The following is a 17,521-nucleotide window of genomic DNA, read 5'->3' on the forward strand; positions in this document are numbered from 1 at the left end:
CATATAATTTGCGTTTATTTATGAGAAAAACGGAAATTTGGCGAAAATTTTGAAAATTCCGCAATTTTCCAACTTTGAACTTTTGAATTTTTATGCCCTTAAATCACAGATATGGCACACAAAAAAGTTAATAAGTAACATTTCCCACATGTTTACTTTACATCAGCACAATTTTGGAACCAAAATTTTTATTTGTTAGTAAGATATAAGGGTTAAAAGTTGACCAGCGATCTCTCATTTTTGCAACACCATTTTATTTTTACGGACCACATCACATTTGAAGCCACTTTGAGGGGTTTATATGATAGAAAATACCCAAAAGTGACACCATTCTAAAAACTGCACCCCTTAAGGTGCTTAAAACCACATTCAAGGAGTTCATTAACCCTTCAGGTGCGTCACAGGAATTTTTTGAATATTTAAAAAAAATTAACATTTAACTTTTTTTCACAAAAAAAATTACTTCAGGTTCAATTTTTTTTATTTTACCAAGTGTAACAGGAGAAATTGGACTGCAAAAATTATTGTGCAATTTGTCCTGAGCACGCTGATACCTGATATGTGGGGGGGAACCACTGTTTCGGCGCATGGCAGAGCTCAGAAGGGAAGGAGCGCCGTTTGACTTTTTCAATGCAAAATTGGCTGGAATTCTGATCGGACGCCATGTCGCGTTTGGAGAGCCCCTGATGTACCTAAACAGTGGAAACCCCCCACAAGTGACCCCATTTTTGAAACTAGACCCCCTAAGGAACTTATCTAGATATGTGGTGAGAACTTTGAACCCACAAGGGCTTCACAGAAGTTTATAATGTACAGCGGTACAATTAAAAAATCATATTTTTTCCACAAAATGATCTTTTCACCCCCAATTTTTATTTTCCCAAGGGTAACAGGACCCTAAAAGTTATTGTGCAATTTGTCCTGAGTACGCTGATACCCCATATGTGGGTGTAAATGACTATTTGGGCACATGGCAGAGCTCGGAAGGCAAGCAGCACCATTTGACTTTTTTGGCTGGAATTGAGATCAGACACCATGTCACGTTTGGAAAGCCCCTGATGTACCAAAACAGTGGAAACCCCCCACAAATGACCCCATTTTGGAAACTAGACCCCCCAAGGAACTTATCTAGATGTGTGGTGAGAACTGTGAACCCCCAAGTGCTTCACAGAAGTTTATAACGCCCAGGCGTGAAAATAACAAAAAATTTTTTTTCCACAAAAATGATATTTTTGCCCCAAAATTTTTATTTTCTTAAGGGCAACAGGAGAAATAGGACCCCAAAAGTTGTTTTGCAAATTGTCCTGAGTAGGCTGATACCCCATATGAGGGGGTAAAACGCTGGGTGCATGGCAGAGTTTGGAAGGGAAGGAGCACCATTTGACTTTTTCAACGCAGAATTGGCTGGAATTGAGATCAGATGCCATGTTGCGTTTGGAGAGCACCTGATGTGCGCAAATAGTGGAAACCCCCAATTCTAACCCTAACCCTAACCCTAGCCCTAACGGGAAAATGGAAATAAATACATTTTTTTAATTTTATTATTTTTCCCTAACTAAGGGGGTGATAATGGGGGGTTTGATTTACTATTTATGGCGGTTTTTATATTTGGCAGCTGTCGCACGCTAAAAGACGCTTTTTATTGTAAAAATAGTTTTTGCATCACCACATATTGAGAGCTATAATTTTTCCATATTTTGACCCACCGAGTCATGTGAGGTCTTATTTTTTGCGGGACGAGTTGACGCTTTTATTGGTATCATGTTCGGGCATGTGACATTTTTTGATCGCTTTTTATTTCGTTTTTTGGGACGCAGAATTTACAAAAACCAGCGTTTCATGAATTTCTTTTGGTTGGTACATTTACGCCGTTCCGGGTGCGGTAAAATTTATAAGGCGGTTTTATTCTTCGGGTCAGTACGGTTGCAGCGATACCTCATTTAGGTCGTTTTTTTTATGTTTTGGCGCTTTTATGCAATGAAAACAATTTTATATAAAAAATAATTATTTTTGCATCTCTTTATTCTGCGAGCTATAACTTTTTTATTTTTTCTCTGATGATGCTGTATGGTGGCTCGTTTTTTGCAGGACAAGATGACGTTTTCAGCGGTACCATGGATATTTATATGCGTCTTTTTGATCGCGCGTTATTGCACTTTTTGTTCGGCGGTATGATAATAAATCATTTTTGCTTTGTTTTTTATTTTTATTTTTTAAGGGGTTCGCTTAAGGGGTTAACTATTGGGACAGTTTTATAGGGCGGGTTGTTACGGACGCGGCGATACCAAATATGTGTACTTTTATTGTTTTTTTTTTTTTATTTCCAAAAAATGAATTTATTGGGGGAATATTTTTATTTTTTTTAATTTATTTGGCGATTTTTTTAAAATTATTTTTACACTTTTTTTTATTTTTTTTTACTTTATTACAATGTCCCAGGGGGGACATCACTGTCCTGTGACAGATCGCTGATCTGTCACATCACAGATCACTGTGACAGATCAGCGATCTGTCACAGGCACTGCACAAGCTTCCTCATGCCTGCGCTTTGCAGGCACTGAGGAAGCCAGCTTCCTGCAGGCCCCCGGAGGTCCCCGTCGCCATATTGGATCCGGGGACCTGCAGGAAAGGAGTCCCCCGCAGCAGCGCTGCACATTGCGCTGCCGTGGGGGGCTCAGGGAAGCAAGGAGGGAGCCCCCTCCCTGCCGATGCTTCCCTTTAACCCCCGGTACACCGCGATCGTGTTTGATCACGGTGTGCAAGGGGTTAACGTGTCGGGGGCGGTCCGTGACCGCCCCTGACACATTGTGCCGGGTGTCAGCTATGATAATTAGCTGACACTCGGCCGCGATCAGCGGCGCTCACCACGTGGGCGCTGCTGATCGCGATGATGTAATATTCCGTCCATGGTAATTAGGTCCATGGTCACATGGACGGAATATTACGTCATTTGTAGGTAAGGGGTTAAGCACCACAGCTTAAGGAAAAAAAAAGGTTACTAGTGCATTATATCTGTCATGATCCAGCATGGATCATGACACCGTCACTACATTATGCTGCTCTTGGACTTGGTGGCAAAACAATATATATATATATATATATATATATATATATATAAATAATATATGTTAACTTTTAATCTCTTTAATAATGCCTGATGGATGGGATTGAGAGTCAGTCTTTGCTGATGACACCAAACTATGTAGGATACTAAAATCGGATCTTAACAATACAATTTTGCAAAACAATCTAGACAAGATGACTGAATGGGAAAACACTTGGCAAATAAGGTTTAATGTAGACAAATGTACAGTAATGCACCTAAGATGGAGTAATCCTATTGTTGCATATACAGTAAACTGGAGTATACTCGGGACTACAGAACAGGAGAAGGACTTGGGTATTCTGGTTACAAGAAAGTTAAGCAGCAGTGCTCAATGTCAAGCAGCAGCCGCAAAAGCAAACAAGATTTTAGGGTGCATAAAAAGAGAGAAAATCCCGCGATAACCCCTTTATAAATCGCTTGTGAGACCACATCTATAATATGGGATCAATGTTTGGGCCCCACATTTTAAAAATGATATTCAGAAGTTCGAGTCAGTTCAAAGGCGGAAACTAGAAAAATTGATGGCACTCATCAGAATAATCAAAGCATTTTTCACGTGAAGAAATCAGTTGTGTGAACCTTATACATATTATCATCTAACTACTTATCACATGATTTTGCATTTCCAATCAATATTTATGAAGTTATCACTCATTTTTATATGTGCAGTGAGTGTGTTTTATAAACATCTATATTTTTTATTATTTTAAAGGTGGTCAGTATGCCGGAGTTGAAACACTTAAGAGTCGCTTTCTGCCATGGCTGGGCACCTGCTTCTCCAACTCCTCCTGTGCAGACAGCAGCTTCTCTCTCCTCCAGGTACAACACCTGAATCTCCACAGGTGCAGAAGAAATCAGCACATACGAGTGCTGGACATACTGGAGGATAACGTATAAAAACCCCATAAACAAACAAAATGCTATGTGTTTTTTTATATATACTATGATAATCAAAGGCCGAATCATGACACTGTGTCAGTCCTCCATTGGAGGTATATGTAATGCTCTAGATGATTCACTAATAATTGCAATTTATTTATTTTACTCATTTATGGTATATAGCGCCATTAATTCCACAGCGCTTTACAGACATTATTGGCGCTGTCTCCAATAGGGCTCACAATCTAAATTCCTTATATATTTTACTCACTTGCATATTAGATTGCATCAGATTGTGGTTCTAATATGTGGCCAGATTTATCCACAATTAATCATATATTTTGCAGCAGTAAAACTTTAGAGGTTAATTGTCGAGAATTCTCATCTATTTTACTATAAAAGGTGCAGACTTCTGAATGCATCATCTTGGAATTGTCAGATGGGTTGTCATTCTTTTCGTTCCTGCTATGAGCAGTTGTACATTTTGTACCACTATTTGAGAAATTTCAGATTTTTGTTTACATTTATTATGTTTGCTTATATAGCACCGCTATATTCTGCAGCACTGTCCCCATTGGGGCTCGCAATCTAGATTCTCATCAGTATGTGTTTGGAGTGTGGGAGGAAACTGGAGAACCCGGAGGAAACCCACGCAAACTCCTGGTAGATGTTGTTCTTGGAGGGATTCATACCCAGGATCCCAGCGCTGCAAAGCAACAGTGCTAACCACTGAGCAATGTCCACAGAAATAGGCATTTGTGTTTTATTAGAAAGAGCTGTGCTTTATCCTTATCTAGCGTTTTTGTAAGTCATAAATATGGATAAAAAAAGAGCTAAGCAGTTTCCATGTGGACACATCAACAAAGAGCTTTAGTAGCTCTAACTATAAGGCTGGGGTCAGACTTGCCAGAAACTCAGACGAGTCTCGCACCTCAATACCCGGCACTGCCACCGGGTATTGAGGTGCGAGACTCGTCTGAGTTTCTCGCAAGTCTGACCCTGGCCTAAGGCCGAACAAAGGACTCAGGCCACATGGCTTGGATCCTCAGGGGTTGCATACTTGCCAGCTGGTGGTGGTGTGAATCCGTTGTTTGAAGCTGGCCAGGTGTCATGTCATGCTGAAAGGGTTTTTCATTCCATTCCATGCCTATTAGGATACAGATGATTGACATGGAATTATATCTCCAATATTCTTCACAGGTTGTCTGGCTTAAATTACAAACTTTGTACTCTATATGACTGCAGACTTGTAAATCCTCACAGCGCCTGCACTGTGCGCTGTCAGGATTCTCAGGTGTCAGCGCCTGGAACGGTGGTCATGCGACCACGAGTATATGATATGGATACTCCATGCCAGAGCCGACCAGACCGTTTTTGGCCCAGCGTAATACACTTGCATTGAGCTCTTTGGAAACAGTCTAATCGGATTCTGGCCAGTGGTATGCATAGCACATACTCGTGGTCACGTGACCGCCGCTCCAAATGGTGACACCGGAGGATCTTCACAGTGCACACTGTGGGTGCTGGGAGGTTTCACAAGTCTGCAGTCACATAGAGTACTGCAGACTTTATTATTTTAGGCCAGACAGCCCACTTAATCAACCTCCCCAGGTCCAGTGCTAACGCTCTGCCATGCCTCCGGCCTTTATTGATTTGCTGTAGAGGTGAAGTCATGTCTCAAACACTTGTAGCCACTGCTGGCAATCACTGGGCTCAGCAGCTTATGCCGTCTACATTAGCCAAAGTTATTTTTGACCTCTGTAACTTATGGTACAAACTAAAAAGAGACAGATTCTTTATATATAGAGAAATGAGCTTAGGAGAGTAAGTAAATATAACACTAAATTTCAGGACTCTCTGGAAAGAGACAAACGAATGAGACAATTGTCATCCTCTCAGGAGAAAGAGCTGCACAAGCTGGAATCGCAGTTGGCATCTACACGTGTGGAACTCAACTCTGTGAGACAAGAGTAAGTTATCAATTGTGTTTTTTTTTCTTTTATGACAATCCATCACATTCCTACCATTTACTTGGTTCCCAGTCTCTCTTCACTCAGCACCGGTGATCGTGTGGCAGCACGAAGTCACAGCTGCAGCCAGTCACTAGCTGCAGTGGTGACCTCAGTAGCTGCAAGTCAGTGACTGCAGAGCTCACATATTATCACCACTGAAGCCCAGTAAGCAGAGATCATAGTAATTACATAGTTTGATATTTTCTACCATTGTCATCTGATTGAAAAAGCCATTCATGGGTTGGAGAACCATTCATTACATATTCTCATGAGATGCAGAGACAACAGAGATTTCTTCCTCTTTACATACAGCCTTCTTGAAGCTCAAATGGAACTGGAGGAAACAAAAACCAAATCGGCAACTACCCTCCTAGCCACCGAGGATGAGATACTGCAGCTGAGAGCAGAGTAAGGGGACACTTCAAAATATTGATTCATTCGGTCAATCTTTTAACTTTCTGTGTGTGGAGTCCCTATACAGTTGAACTATTGGATTAAAAAGGGTTGTCTAAGGCCGGGGTCACACTAACCAACGCAAAATACGGTCAGTATCTTACATGCGTAATACGGATCAATGGCCCCTAAACAGTGCTCCGTATGTCATCCGTAATCAAGGTGTGGTCGCGTATTTTGCGCATGTCAGCATCCGTATGTAATCCGTATGGCATCCGTATGGTGAGATTTTCTCGTCACCTTGCAAAATGGACATATAATGGAGCCCTATGACAGTTTTAATAAAGAAATGAAAGAATAGATATAGACACATAAAATATATATATATATATATATTTTATGTGTCTATATCTATTCTTTCTTTTCTTTATTAAACCTGTCAGTGTGATTTTACTGTATCGCGCACTGAATTGCCGGCTTTGCTAAAAGACACCGGGTGCGTATTTCTCGCAAGTCACACATCTGGTCCGTGTGTAATCCGTATTTTTTGCGCACCCATAGACTTGCATTGGCGTACTACGGCCGTAGTACGCTGACAATCGCAGCATGCTGCGATTGGCACGGACCGTAGAATATGGACGAGAAATATACGGCTGAGAGCTGCCCCATAGAGAATCATTGGTCCGTGCCTAATGCGTGCTTTTAGCGCCTCTCACTCGGCCGTATTCCTCGCCAGTGTGACCCCGGCCTAAGAGCGCAGTCAGACGGCCATAAAAAGAGGACTGAGATCAGAACGCAGTGCACAGATTGGCAGCTCTCCCGGCCCGAGTGTGACAGCTTCTATGCAGCCCTCACACTTGGGTAGGGAGAGTCGTCAGTCAGTCCATGCACTGCATTCTGATCTCAATTTGATTAATACGCTCGTCTGACCATCTTCATACCATGGTGAACTCTTCTTAAAAATGGCAGGCCTGGTGATCCGTTCATCGTCACAGGTCTAGATTGCAAAACTCCTACCAAGGTTAGTAGCCATCTATGCATTAAGTGGACAGGTGGGGTCCGCTGGAGCAGGGACCACTGATACCAAAGCATGGGAGTAGAAAGTGATCTAAAGGGTTATTTCCATCTCAGCCATTCATGACGGAGTAAGTAAACGGTGTTTGAGCTCTGGAGTTTCCAAAACTTCCATAGAAATTAATTGGAGCTATAGAAACAGCATAGCTGGCTGGTCTACATCATTATCATAAATCCCATTATTCCCAGTTACTTTTTTGAGTGCATTAGGTCTATCCGTGTAAAACTGACAGTTATCCAAATGAGCTTTGCGTTATGCCCTCTTACAGCCTTCTGCCACTGATATGACAGTACCTATGACATCAACCTAGAGAAATGTACATCATGGTCTTGTAACCAGCATCTGACCATGACATTTATTATCAAAGGGATTAAAGTTGAGAATACACATTAAATAAAAGATATATATTTCATATCCCCCATTAACAAAGTGTACATACTTTTTGCAATGGCAAAATAAGTTGCTGGGGGGGGGGGGAACTAAAGGTCATGATATCCAATGTACTAATTATTTATGCTGCTAGAAGAGTTTTTGTCCTTATTACAAATTAGATCTCCCCCAAATTAGCTTGTTTGGCTGAGTTTTGTCTACTTAGTTTGGGTACTTTTGATGTTTTCCATTTTTTTTTTTTTTTTTTTTTTGTCATAATGGGAAATTACAGATGCGTTTTTTTTTTTTTCTTTTGGATGATCAAAGTTTAAGGGCGGCTCACGAAAAAATAGAACTGAGGAACCTAGTATCAGAGGATGATTATCAGCGCCAAATACGTCTACTGAAGGATGAGATCTCAATCCTATCAGCTGAGAAGAGTATACTGCATGGGAGGTGAGTAGGATGGCGTCATTTTCCAGTATACTGCAAAGGAGGTGAGTAGGATAGGGTATGGTATTCCGCATTGGACACATGGGTCCCTGGTGGCTTCTCCCCACCCCCTGACAATGACTGATAGGTCTCTGCCTATGCGCTTATGTAAGCAGAGATCTGCCTATCCAGGGCAGGGAGCGGGGAAAAGCCACCTGGGGCCCACCTGTCAGACCAGTCCCCGGCAGCTAATAAAAGTAGTTTTTTTTTTCCCCTAAAAGCTGTAGTGTTTCAGAGTAAAACATACATGGGTGAGATTGTATATCCAGTGCCTGATACATGCAGGCCACGGATTCTGTCAGGTTCTCTTTAAAAAAAATAAAAATTCCTAAAGCTACATTAAAAAACACACACAAACTTTTTCTTTCAGCCAGAAAAATTCAACTTAAAAGAATCCATGCTCTTAAAGGGAACCTGGCAGCTGATATTTGCTGCCCAATTCACGGGCAGCATGTATCAGACACTGGCTGTATGACTTCAGCCAGGTACGTTTAACTGAGAAAAACGTACTTTAAGAGTCACTGATACCGAGCCGCACGGGACACATGTCAGAAAAGCCGGTGGTCCCTGGCGGCTTCTCCCAGCAGTCAGAGAAGTCGCCGGGCACCCTCCTGTCCGACTGGTCACCCATGCAGCTCTGTGTCCGGTGGCTTTTAAAGTAGATATTTATCTGAAATGCCGCGGCGCCTCCGTCACACATTCCTGGCTGAGATCATACATACATGCACTCCATGGATCATGCACCATGTATCCTCTGTCAAGTTTCCTAGAAGTTAATGTGTTTAATGCCAGAAAAAAGTATTGTGCTGTCTATCTTCTAACACTTCACAAATAATACACTGAATAGTTTTCTATTAATATCAAAATACAGTATCGAGGAGCTTCTTATGTCCCCCCAAAAAAGTGGCACTTATCTACATATTTTAGCAATCCAATTTGACCTATTGATTGTGTTCTGTCCCCACTTAATGGCGATTAAAGGTATGCAGACATGTAAGTGAGAGAAGTTCCTACCTTTGTGTATCCAATAAGCGAGGCAGACATGACCCTTAGCAGCTTCTCAGATAAGCATACACGCGTTGTGATGAAGAACAATGTTGGTTTATTCCATAGATAACATTAAACATTAACACTGAGTCTCTTGCATGGAGCTTGTCTCTGGAGTCGCTACTTGCGGGTCAAAAGACTTTGCTTCCTCAGCTCATGAGGGAGAACAGTTCTCTCAGGTAAGATGTCTGCCGATGACTGAGCAAACAGGAAGAGAAGAGGCTGAAGAGAAGCCCCTCCCCATAGGCTGAACAAGGAAAGACCGAGGAACTAAATGGTCTGGCCAGTAGATGGCAGCAGAGACAAGCGAAAAAACATAAATACATTTCTTTAACTAGAAACATGCATGGAACAGCACACTCCCCGTCTGGAATTCACTATGGGGATTCCACTATTGTCCATAATAATAATAAACCTAAAAGAAAGGGCATGTTAAATGCAACAATTAAAGTTCAAAAAATCAGAAAAACGGCCAAACTTCGGGTGCAGAACGCTCATCCCGTAGTGGCGCTCTCGATAGGCAGTAAGAGGACAAGTTCATGGATTGGCCTCGCAAAGATCTTCGTCTCACCCTTCCTAAAGACCCTCAGCTCCACCTTCCGCACGTTGCCGTCCTGGCTAGGCAGTGTCCTGGTAACAAGTCCCAGAGGCCAGTCAGTCCTTTCAGTGGTCTGGTCTTTCATGAGGACCAGATCTCCTTCCTTGATATTCGGCTTGGGATGTCGCCACTTCCTTCTCCCTTGAAGAATGGTAAGGTATTCCTTCCTCCATCGGTTCCAGAAGTAGTCGGCCAAATATTGGACTCGTTTCCAGTGTCTTTGGTAGGTGTTGGCATGAGTGAAGTCTCCGCTGGGAATTACCGCGTTGTCGATCTTCTGAGTAAGAAGGATGTTGGGAGTCAACATGGTTGGTACCTCTGGATCCATTGACACCGGCACAAGGGGTCTCGAGTTGATGATGGCTGAGACTTCGGCTAAAAGAGTCACTAGAGTCTCGTGCGTGAGTCTCGAGGAGTTGACGTCCTTTAGCATGGAGTTCAGGATGTTGCGTGAGATTCCGATCATCCTCTCCCAGGAGCCTCCCATGTGAGAACTGTGAGGAGAATTGAAGATCCAGGTGCAACCCTTGTCTGCCAGCTGGTCTTGGATTGGCTTGGTGTCGATGTTCAGCTCTCTACATGCACCGACGAAGTTGCTGCCGCGGTCGGACCTCAGCTGCTTTACTGGTCCTCTGATGGCGAGGAATCTTCTCAAGGCGTTAATCAGGCAGGAGGTATCCATGGACTCTAACACCTCGATGTGAACGGCTCGGATGCTCAAGCAGGTGAATAGCACAGCCCACCGCTTACTGTCCGCACGGCTGCTACGTGTTCTGCGTGTGGATACCATCCATGGTCCGAAAACGTCTAGGCCCACATAGGTGAAAGGTGGTTCCATGGAAAGTCTATCTGTAGGTAGGTCGGCCATTTGTTGGCACAGTTGCTTTCCTCTCACTTTGCGACAGTGCACACAATCGTGAAGTATTTGTGCTACACGTCTCTTCATCCCGACAATCCAGAGGCCTGCAGACCGTAGAGTGCCCTCTGTAATTTGCCTGCCTTGGTGTTCAGCCCTTTCATTATGATGACGGATCAGTAAGACTGTAACGTGGTGTTTGTTGGGAATGATGAGAGGATTTTGCTCTGCGACACCGAAACGAGCCTGGCTTAAACGACCGCCAACCCTCAGTAAGCCGAAGCTGTCCATTACTGGGTTTAAATTGGCGAGGGGGCTTCTTAATGGAATCTGCTGTTTGTTATTTAAGCACTTCCATTCGGTGGCGAATTCGCTCTGTTGGAGGTGGCGTATAATGAGGGACTCACTACGGGAGATGTCCTCAGCAGAAAGAGGTCTGTGGCATACATGCCAGCGATGACAGTCCTTGTCTTTAAAGTCTGCACGATAACATCTGGCGATGTGCACTAACCTGGCAACAGTCCTGACGAGTCTTAACCAGCTGGAGAAATGTTCAAAACGTTGGCAGCCGAGGTAGGATGTTTTCTCAGCACTGGTGGTCAGGGTATGGACCTCAGTTCGGACATCTGGATCGTTGTCTGGATCTAGGATGCTGAAGTCTTCCTGGACACCTTCTTCTGACCGTCTCAGCAGGAACTCTGGACCTGTAAGCCAAGAAGAGTTAACGAAAGAAGATATAGACATGGGTCTGGTTGCAAGATCTGCTGGATTCAGCTCCGATGGTACGTAACGCCATTGTTCCGGTTTGGAGGATCTCCTGATCCTTTCGATGCGGTTACTGACATACACGTAGAATCGTCTCGATGTATTGTAGATGTAACCCAAAACGACCTTGCTGTCGGTGTAGAATTGGACCTCATCTATTTCGATACACAGTTCTTGTAGTATGAAGTCAGCAATTTCCACTGCCAAGACGGCTCCACAGAGTTCGAGTCTGGGGATGGTGTGGTCGGGCTTCGGGGCTAGCTTCGCCTTGCCGAACACCAATCCGACGTAGCTTTGCCCGCTGGCGTCCATCACCTTCAGGTGCCGCTATGGCTTCTGTGGAGGCGTCTGAAAAGATGTGGAGTTCTTTCCTTCCGCTAGAGGCAAGGGAGATTTTGGTGTAGCATCTCGGGATGTGAATATTGTTCAATCCGCACAATGACTGTTTCCAAGTTTCCCATTTTTTCTCTTTGTTGGTGTCGTTGTCCTTGAACCACAGTAATCTGAGGAAGTTCCGGTGGTCCTCCCTGACTAGGAAACAGTGGAACATCTGTTCGATATCGGCAGTGATGGCGACGAGTTCTTTCCTGAACCTCAGCAACACTCCTACTAAGTTGTTCGTCAGGTTGGGACCTGTGAGGAGGACATCGTTGAGTGATACGCCTCCATGTTTGGCGCTGGAGTCAAAGACAACCCTGATTTGGTTCGGTTTCCGTGGGTGGTAGACACCAAATGAAGGCAGATACCAGCACTCTTCGTTCTTCTTCACGGGAGGAGCGGGTTCCGCGTGGTTGTTGCGAAATATTCTGTCCATAAAGGCGACAATGTGCTCCCTCATTTCAGGTTTGTGGTTCATTGAACGTTGAAGAGAGTTGAATCTGTTCTGAGCTTGGTCTCGGTTGTTTGGCAGTCTTACCCTGGTGGATCGGAAGGGTAATGGAGAGACCCAGTGGTCGGTTTTGTCCTTAGAGAACTCACGGTCCATTATGTCGATGAATTCTCTGTCCTCCACTGACAAGGCTACTTTATCGTCGTCCTTGGTGATGTGAAAGACTGATCTTCCCAAGTTGTCGGTACGCAGAGAAGAAGCGATGTCAGGCAGCTGTATTGAGTCTGGGGGCTTCTCTTTCACTTCATAGTGATGAGGACATGGCCTTAGGCAGGTTGTGCGTCCGTCTCCATGGACGTAGGTCCTGAAGGAGTCGATTTCTGATCGATCAACGCACACGTTTCCTATGACTACCCATCCGAGGTCCAGTCTCTGGGCGTATGGTGCGTAGTCAGGTCCGTTGCACTGTTGTCGCACCTTGTGTACCCTCAGGTTGTCTCTGCCGAGCAGGAGTAGAATCTCCGCGTTGTTGTCCATAGGTGGGATGACGCTTGCGAGGTGCTTCAGGTGCGGCTGATGAAGTACAGCTTCTGGGGTAGGAATTTCACTCCTATGGCTGGGTATTTGGTTACATTCAACTAGCGTTGGCAGAGGTATTTCAGTCTTCCCGTTGATAGGAGAAGCGATGAATCCCTGGGCTCTTCTGCCGCTAGTCTCTATGCGGCCTGAGCAGGTGTTCAAGGTGTAGGGCTCTGATGGTCCACTAATTCCGAAGGCTTCAAAGAATTTGGCTCCTGCCAGGGACCGGTTGCTTTGGTCGTCTATGATGGCATACACCTTCATTGCCTTTTCTGGATGTCCTTCGGGGTAAACCTTGATGAGGCATATTCGGGCGCAACATTTCTCCATGCGGCCCTCTCCACATACTTCTGAGCATGAGCAGGAGACAGTTGTGGCGGTGTCGGTCTGATTCTGTGGCTCCCCGCCATGACTTGGAGCGGGAGCAGTGGTGACTGCAGCCGGTGTGTCTCTAGCTATTCGGGTTGAGTGCATGGCTGAAACATGCTTTTCGCTGTGGCACTCCCCACACTTGACTGTGGATTTGCAGTCCTTGGCCATGTGCTCAAGTGATGCGCAGCATTTGAAGCAAACCCCGAGCTCTGTGAGGATCTCCTTGCGCTCCTGTAGGGTTTTGGATCTAAACCCTTTGCACTTGGTCAACGAGTGTGGCTTCTTGTGGATGGGACATTCACGATTAAAGGATTTATCTCGTGTTGAGACGATGTTCTGTTCGTCTGTGGGCGTTGCAGGTGACGGTAGCTCGGTCTTCCTAACGCTCACAGCTCTCTTAGTGTCTCTGCGTTTGTTTGTGGTGTTTTCATACCTTGGCGCAGGAGTTGGTGCGGCTGTCGAAGCGTTGGACTCTAGGAAGTCGAGGCTGGGGTCATTCCTCATCTGGGCCTGTTCATCGATGAACCTGCAGAAGTGGATGAATGGAGGGAAGGTAACGTCGTTCACTCCTTTGTATCTTGATACTGACATTGCCCACTTTTCCTGCAGGCTGTATGGCAGCTTCACCACGATCGGGTTTACTCCATGGGCTGAATCCAGATAGCACAGCCCAGACAGACGAGGGTCTCTTTTGGCGAGCTCCAGCTCCATTAGCAGGTCACTTAGGTCTTGCAGCTTGTGGACGTCTTTAAGGTTGATCTTTTGGAAATCCTGCAGTCTCTTGAATAGGGCTTTCTCTATTGCCTCTGCGCTGCCAAAGGTGCGTTCCAGCCTTTGCCATGCGGCAGCGAGACCTGCTTCTGCTTGTCCCACGTGGACCGCTCTGAGGCTCCTGACGCGGGTTGAAGAGCTTGGACCTAACCACTTTATCAGGAGGTCAAGTTCCTGTTCTTCAGTTAGGTTGAGATTGGCGATGGCTGCCTTAAAGGTTGCTTTCCAGGCCCTGTAGCTCTCTGCACGATCATCACGTAAGACTGGTGTTGATTAGCTCTCTGCTCACCATGAACCTGGCGAACTCGGACATATCCGACTTCTCACCACTCGTTGCCACGACGACTCGTGATGCCCCTGGGGCGTATGGGCCGCCTGGTGTGAATGAATGAGCTGTTCCCGGATAGAATGATGTTGCTGCAGGGTTGAGCTGTGGTTTAGCCCTTGAAGAATCTGACGAATACCGCTTGAGCTGTAAAGGTGGGTCAGGAAACACTTGGTTGCCATCTTGTGGTGACTGTGTTTGAGAAGGTATCTCTGGGAGTACGTTGGAGGTTTTGGTGTCGTCGACTTGGACGGTACTGTAGACCGGGGTTGCTACAGGTAGCTGGTTTAGTACATAGTCTTTCGTGCGATTGACTGGATCGTCTGATTCCAGTGGTGGCAAGTTAGCTGCATCAGGACCTTGGATCAACGCCTGCTCAAGTAGTCTCACTTTAGCTAGTGCGACCTCCTCTTCCATCTGTGACCGAAGAATCTTCAGCTGAGCCTCCGCTTCTGCTTCTGCTCTCTTGGCTTCCACTTCTGCCCTTTTTGCTTCCACTTCTGCCCTTTTTGCTTCCATGTCTGCTTCTGCCCTTTTTGCCTCTGCCTTAGCTTCTCTCTCAGTGAAAGAACGTCTCACTCTGGATTCCTCTGCCTTTATGCGGGCCTCTAGTATCCTGTCGCTCATGGTTGAACTTCTTGAGGACGATGCCCTGGATGACCGAGAGGAACGTTTAGATGAGGTCGATCGGTGTGACCTGGTTTCTTGCAGGTGAGAGATACGGTGTTCAGCCTTGTTTATGGCATGTTGGACCTTGGCGTCTCTCTCCTTGTCCGTCTCTAGCGCCTCACTGAGGTCTGGAAGAGCTTCATCAGAATTAAAATCTTTTAGAAGAGCGATGTACTTTGCTGATAGTCTCTTGTACCTTTCACGGGTGGTGTTCAGCCGCTCCATGACGGATTGCAAGCTTGCGGCGTTGCCTGATGAGGATTCGAGTCTTGACATATAAGAGGTGACGCATTCCCACTGTTCTTCCAGGTGATCACATAGCTCATCTTTCATATTGTGATAGTTTTCAAGCACCTTTATAGTTGGTTTGGCAGAACGTTTTGGTCGGGTGACTTGGTCTGCTTGAGATGTGGGGTCTGCCTCCTGGGCTTCATCGTGGACGGTATCAGGTTGTATTTGCACTGTTTCATCAGTAGGGACCTGTCCGAGGTCTTTTTCGGCCATTTTGAATAAAGGTGTACTGTCTCTTTAAAAAATTCAACTTTTGAATCGGGGTCCGAAAATCGCTGTGCGGCTCTGCGGGAGGTCCCGGATGAGATTCCCAGAGTGGCTTTGGCGAAACTTGGGGGTTCGCGGATCGCTGATGCGCGGTAATGAGGTATGGAGTACTGCAGGCCTTTAGGAGCGATGTGGCCAGAAGGAAACAGCAGGTGCATAGACAGTCCTCATTAACAGTACGAGCAGAGTTATTGCAAGATGTGGCAGGTGGTGGAGCTACTTCTAGGCTTGTCCAGACGTGCACTGCTGCAGGCAGACTGGTGTGCGAGGCTTGTTGCTGGGCAGATTACACATAGGGAGACGGGGCAGATGGAGATCTGTAGCTGGGGTGCTGGGCTATAAGGAGGTTTTCTAGCTGCTTATGAGCTTTAAAAGTAGTCTTCTGACTTGTATGGGCCGACAAGCTAGTCTTTTGACTGTTCTGTCCCCACTTAATGGCGATTAAAGGTATGCAGACATGTAAGTGAGAGAAGTTCCTACCTTTGTGTATCCAATAAGCGAGGCAGACATGACCCTTAGCAGCTTCTCAGATAAGCATACACGCGTTGTGATGAAGAACAATGTTGGTTTATTCCGTAGATAACGATTCAAACATTACACTGAGTCTCTTGCATGGAGCTTGTCTCTGGAGTCGCTACTTGCGGGTCAAAAGACTTTGCTTCCTCAGCTCATGAGGGAGAACAGTTCTCTCAGGTAAGATGTCTGCCGATGACTGAGCAAACAGGAAGAGAAGAGGCTGAAGAGAAGCCCCTCCCCATAGGCTGAACAAGGAAAGACCGAGGAACTAAATGGTCTGGCCAGTAGATGGCAGCAGAGACAAGCGAAAAAACATAAATACATTTCTTTAACTAGAAACATGCATGGAACAGCACAGATTGAGAACTATAACAAAATCATAGTGGAGATCAGAATTAGTCATCAGATATAGGATCCTATACGGAAAACAGAATTATCATATGACACCGCTAGATTGAGAAGAAATTCAGTATCTGTCACCATTTTTATAAATGAACAGCTCTACATTGCCATGTAGTCATTATTTGTGTGTATACCTTCTTACAGACTTTCCAGAAGCCGTTCTCCGAGTCCAATCCACCACTCCAGCAGATCGACCAGTCCATTCACCAGAAGCGAGTCACCTACTGCTGCACAACTCACCAATGCCTCTCGCCACAGCCGGTTGATATCCCGCTTCAATGACGTCTACGCCAATGACCGTCTAGATGCTCAGAACCTGCTGAGACGTTACATCGAAGACTTAGAGATGGTGCAGAGGATCATTTTTATTGCGACTGTGGTAAGTGACATTTTAGTGATGCCTCAGGATTTGTGATCAGTACTTATGACAAACCTTTCTATGTGGTGACTATGTCTTACGGTAGCAGAGTTGTATGCAGAGAATATCAGCAGCATAATTTGACCCACATTGTGAGTATGAAATCCAATAAATATCAATTTTTGCTGCAGATTTGCCTTGAAACATGTTGCTTAACTGCAGCAATTCTGCAATGTAAATGCCCCAGTCTCTCCTTTATTTAACCTCTTAGTAATATCTACTGTAAATGTAATGTAAAAATACAAAAATTGAGCCTGACTTAAGTTGGTACTCATGCAGAAAATAAACGCATGTTCACACTGGCCACAAAATATATAAAACCTACAAGAAAATAAGGGAGCAAAAAGTATTAAGTTACATACCGGTAACGGTATTTTTCGGAAGCCCATGACAGCACCACGAGAGAGGGGATCCGCCCTTCAGGAACAGGAAACCTACAGATACAAAAGGGCGGCACCTCTCCCACGCATCAGTTGGATTACAGAGCTTG

At 45.1% G+C, this 17,521-nt stretch overlaps 1 protein-coding gene across 3 annotated transcripts in view; it reads left to right on the forward strand.

Moving 5' to 3' along the window:
- SPATA18 (spermatogenesis associated 18) overlaps positions 1 to 17,521 on the forward strand; it is a 51,230-nt gene that overhangs the window by 21,884 nt on the left and 11,825 nt on the right. For 2 of the 3 annotated variants that reach the window (XM_073583521.1, XM_073583522.1), the window contains exons 3-7: positions 3,819 to 3,925; positions 5,837 to 5,955; positions 6,310 to 6,405; positions 8,162 to 8,290; positions 16,758 to 16,992. In XM_073583521.1, the coding sequence (XP_073439622.1) occupies positions 3,819 to 3,925; positions 5,837 to 5,955; positions 6,310 to 6,405; positions 8,162 to 8,290; positions 16,758 to 16,992 (686 nt within the window). The remainder of the gene's footprint in view (positions 1 to 3,818; positions 3,926 to 5,836; positions 5,956 to 6,309; positions 6,406 to 8,161; positions 8,291 to 16,757; positions 16,993 to 17,521) is intronic. The other variant, XM_073583523.1, reaches the window with a different exon arrangement.

This window comes from Dendrobates tinctorius, unplaced genomic scaffold (assembly GCF_039654945.1).
Source record: "Dendrobates tinctorius isolate UK_male_01 unplaced genomic scaffold, ASM3965494v1 ptg000079l, whole genome shotgun sequence".
Taxonomy (NCBI): Eukaryota; Metazoa; Chordata; class Amphibia; order Anura; family Dendrobatidae; genus Dendrobates; species Dendrobates tinctorius.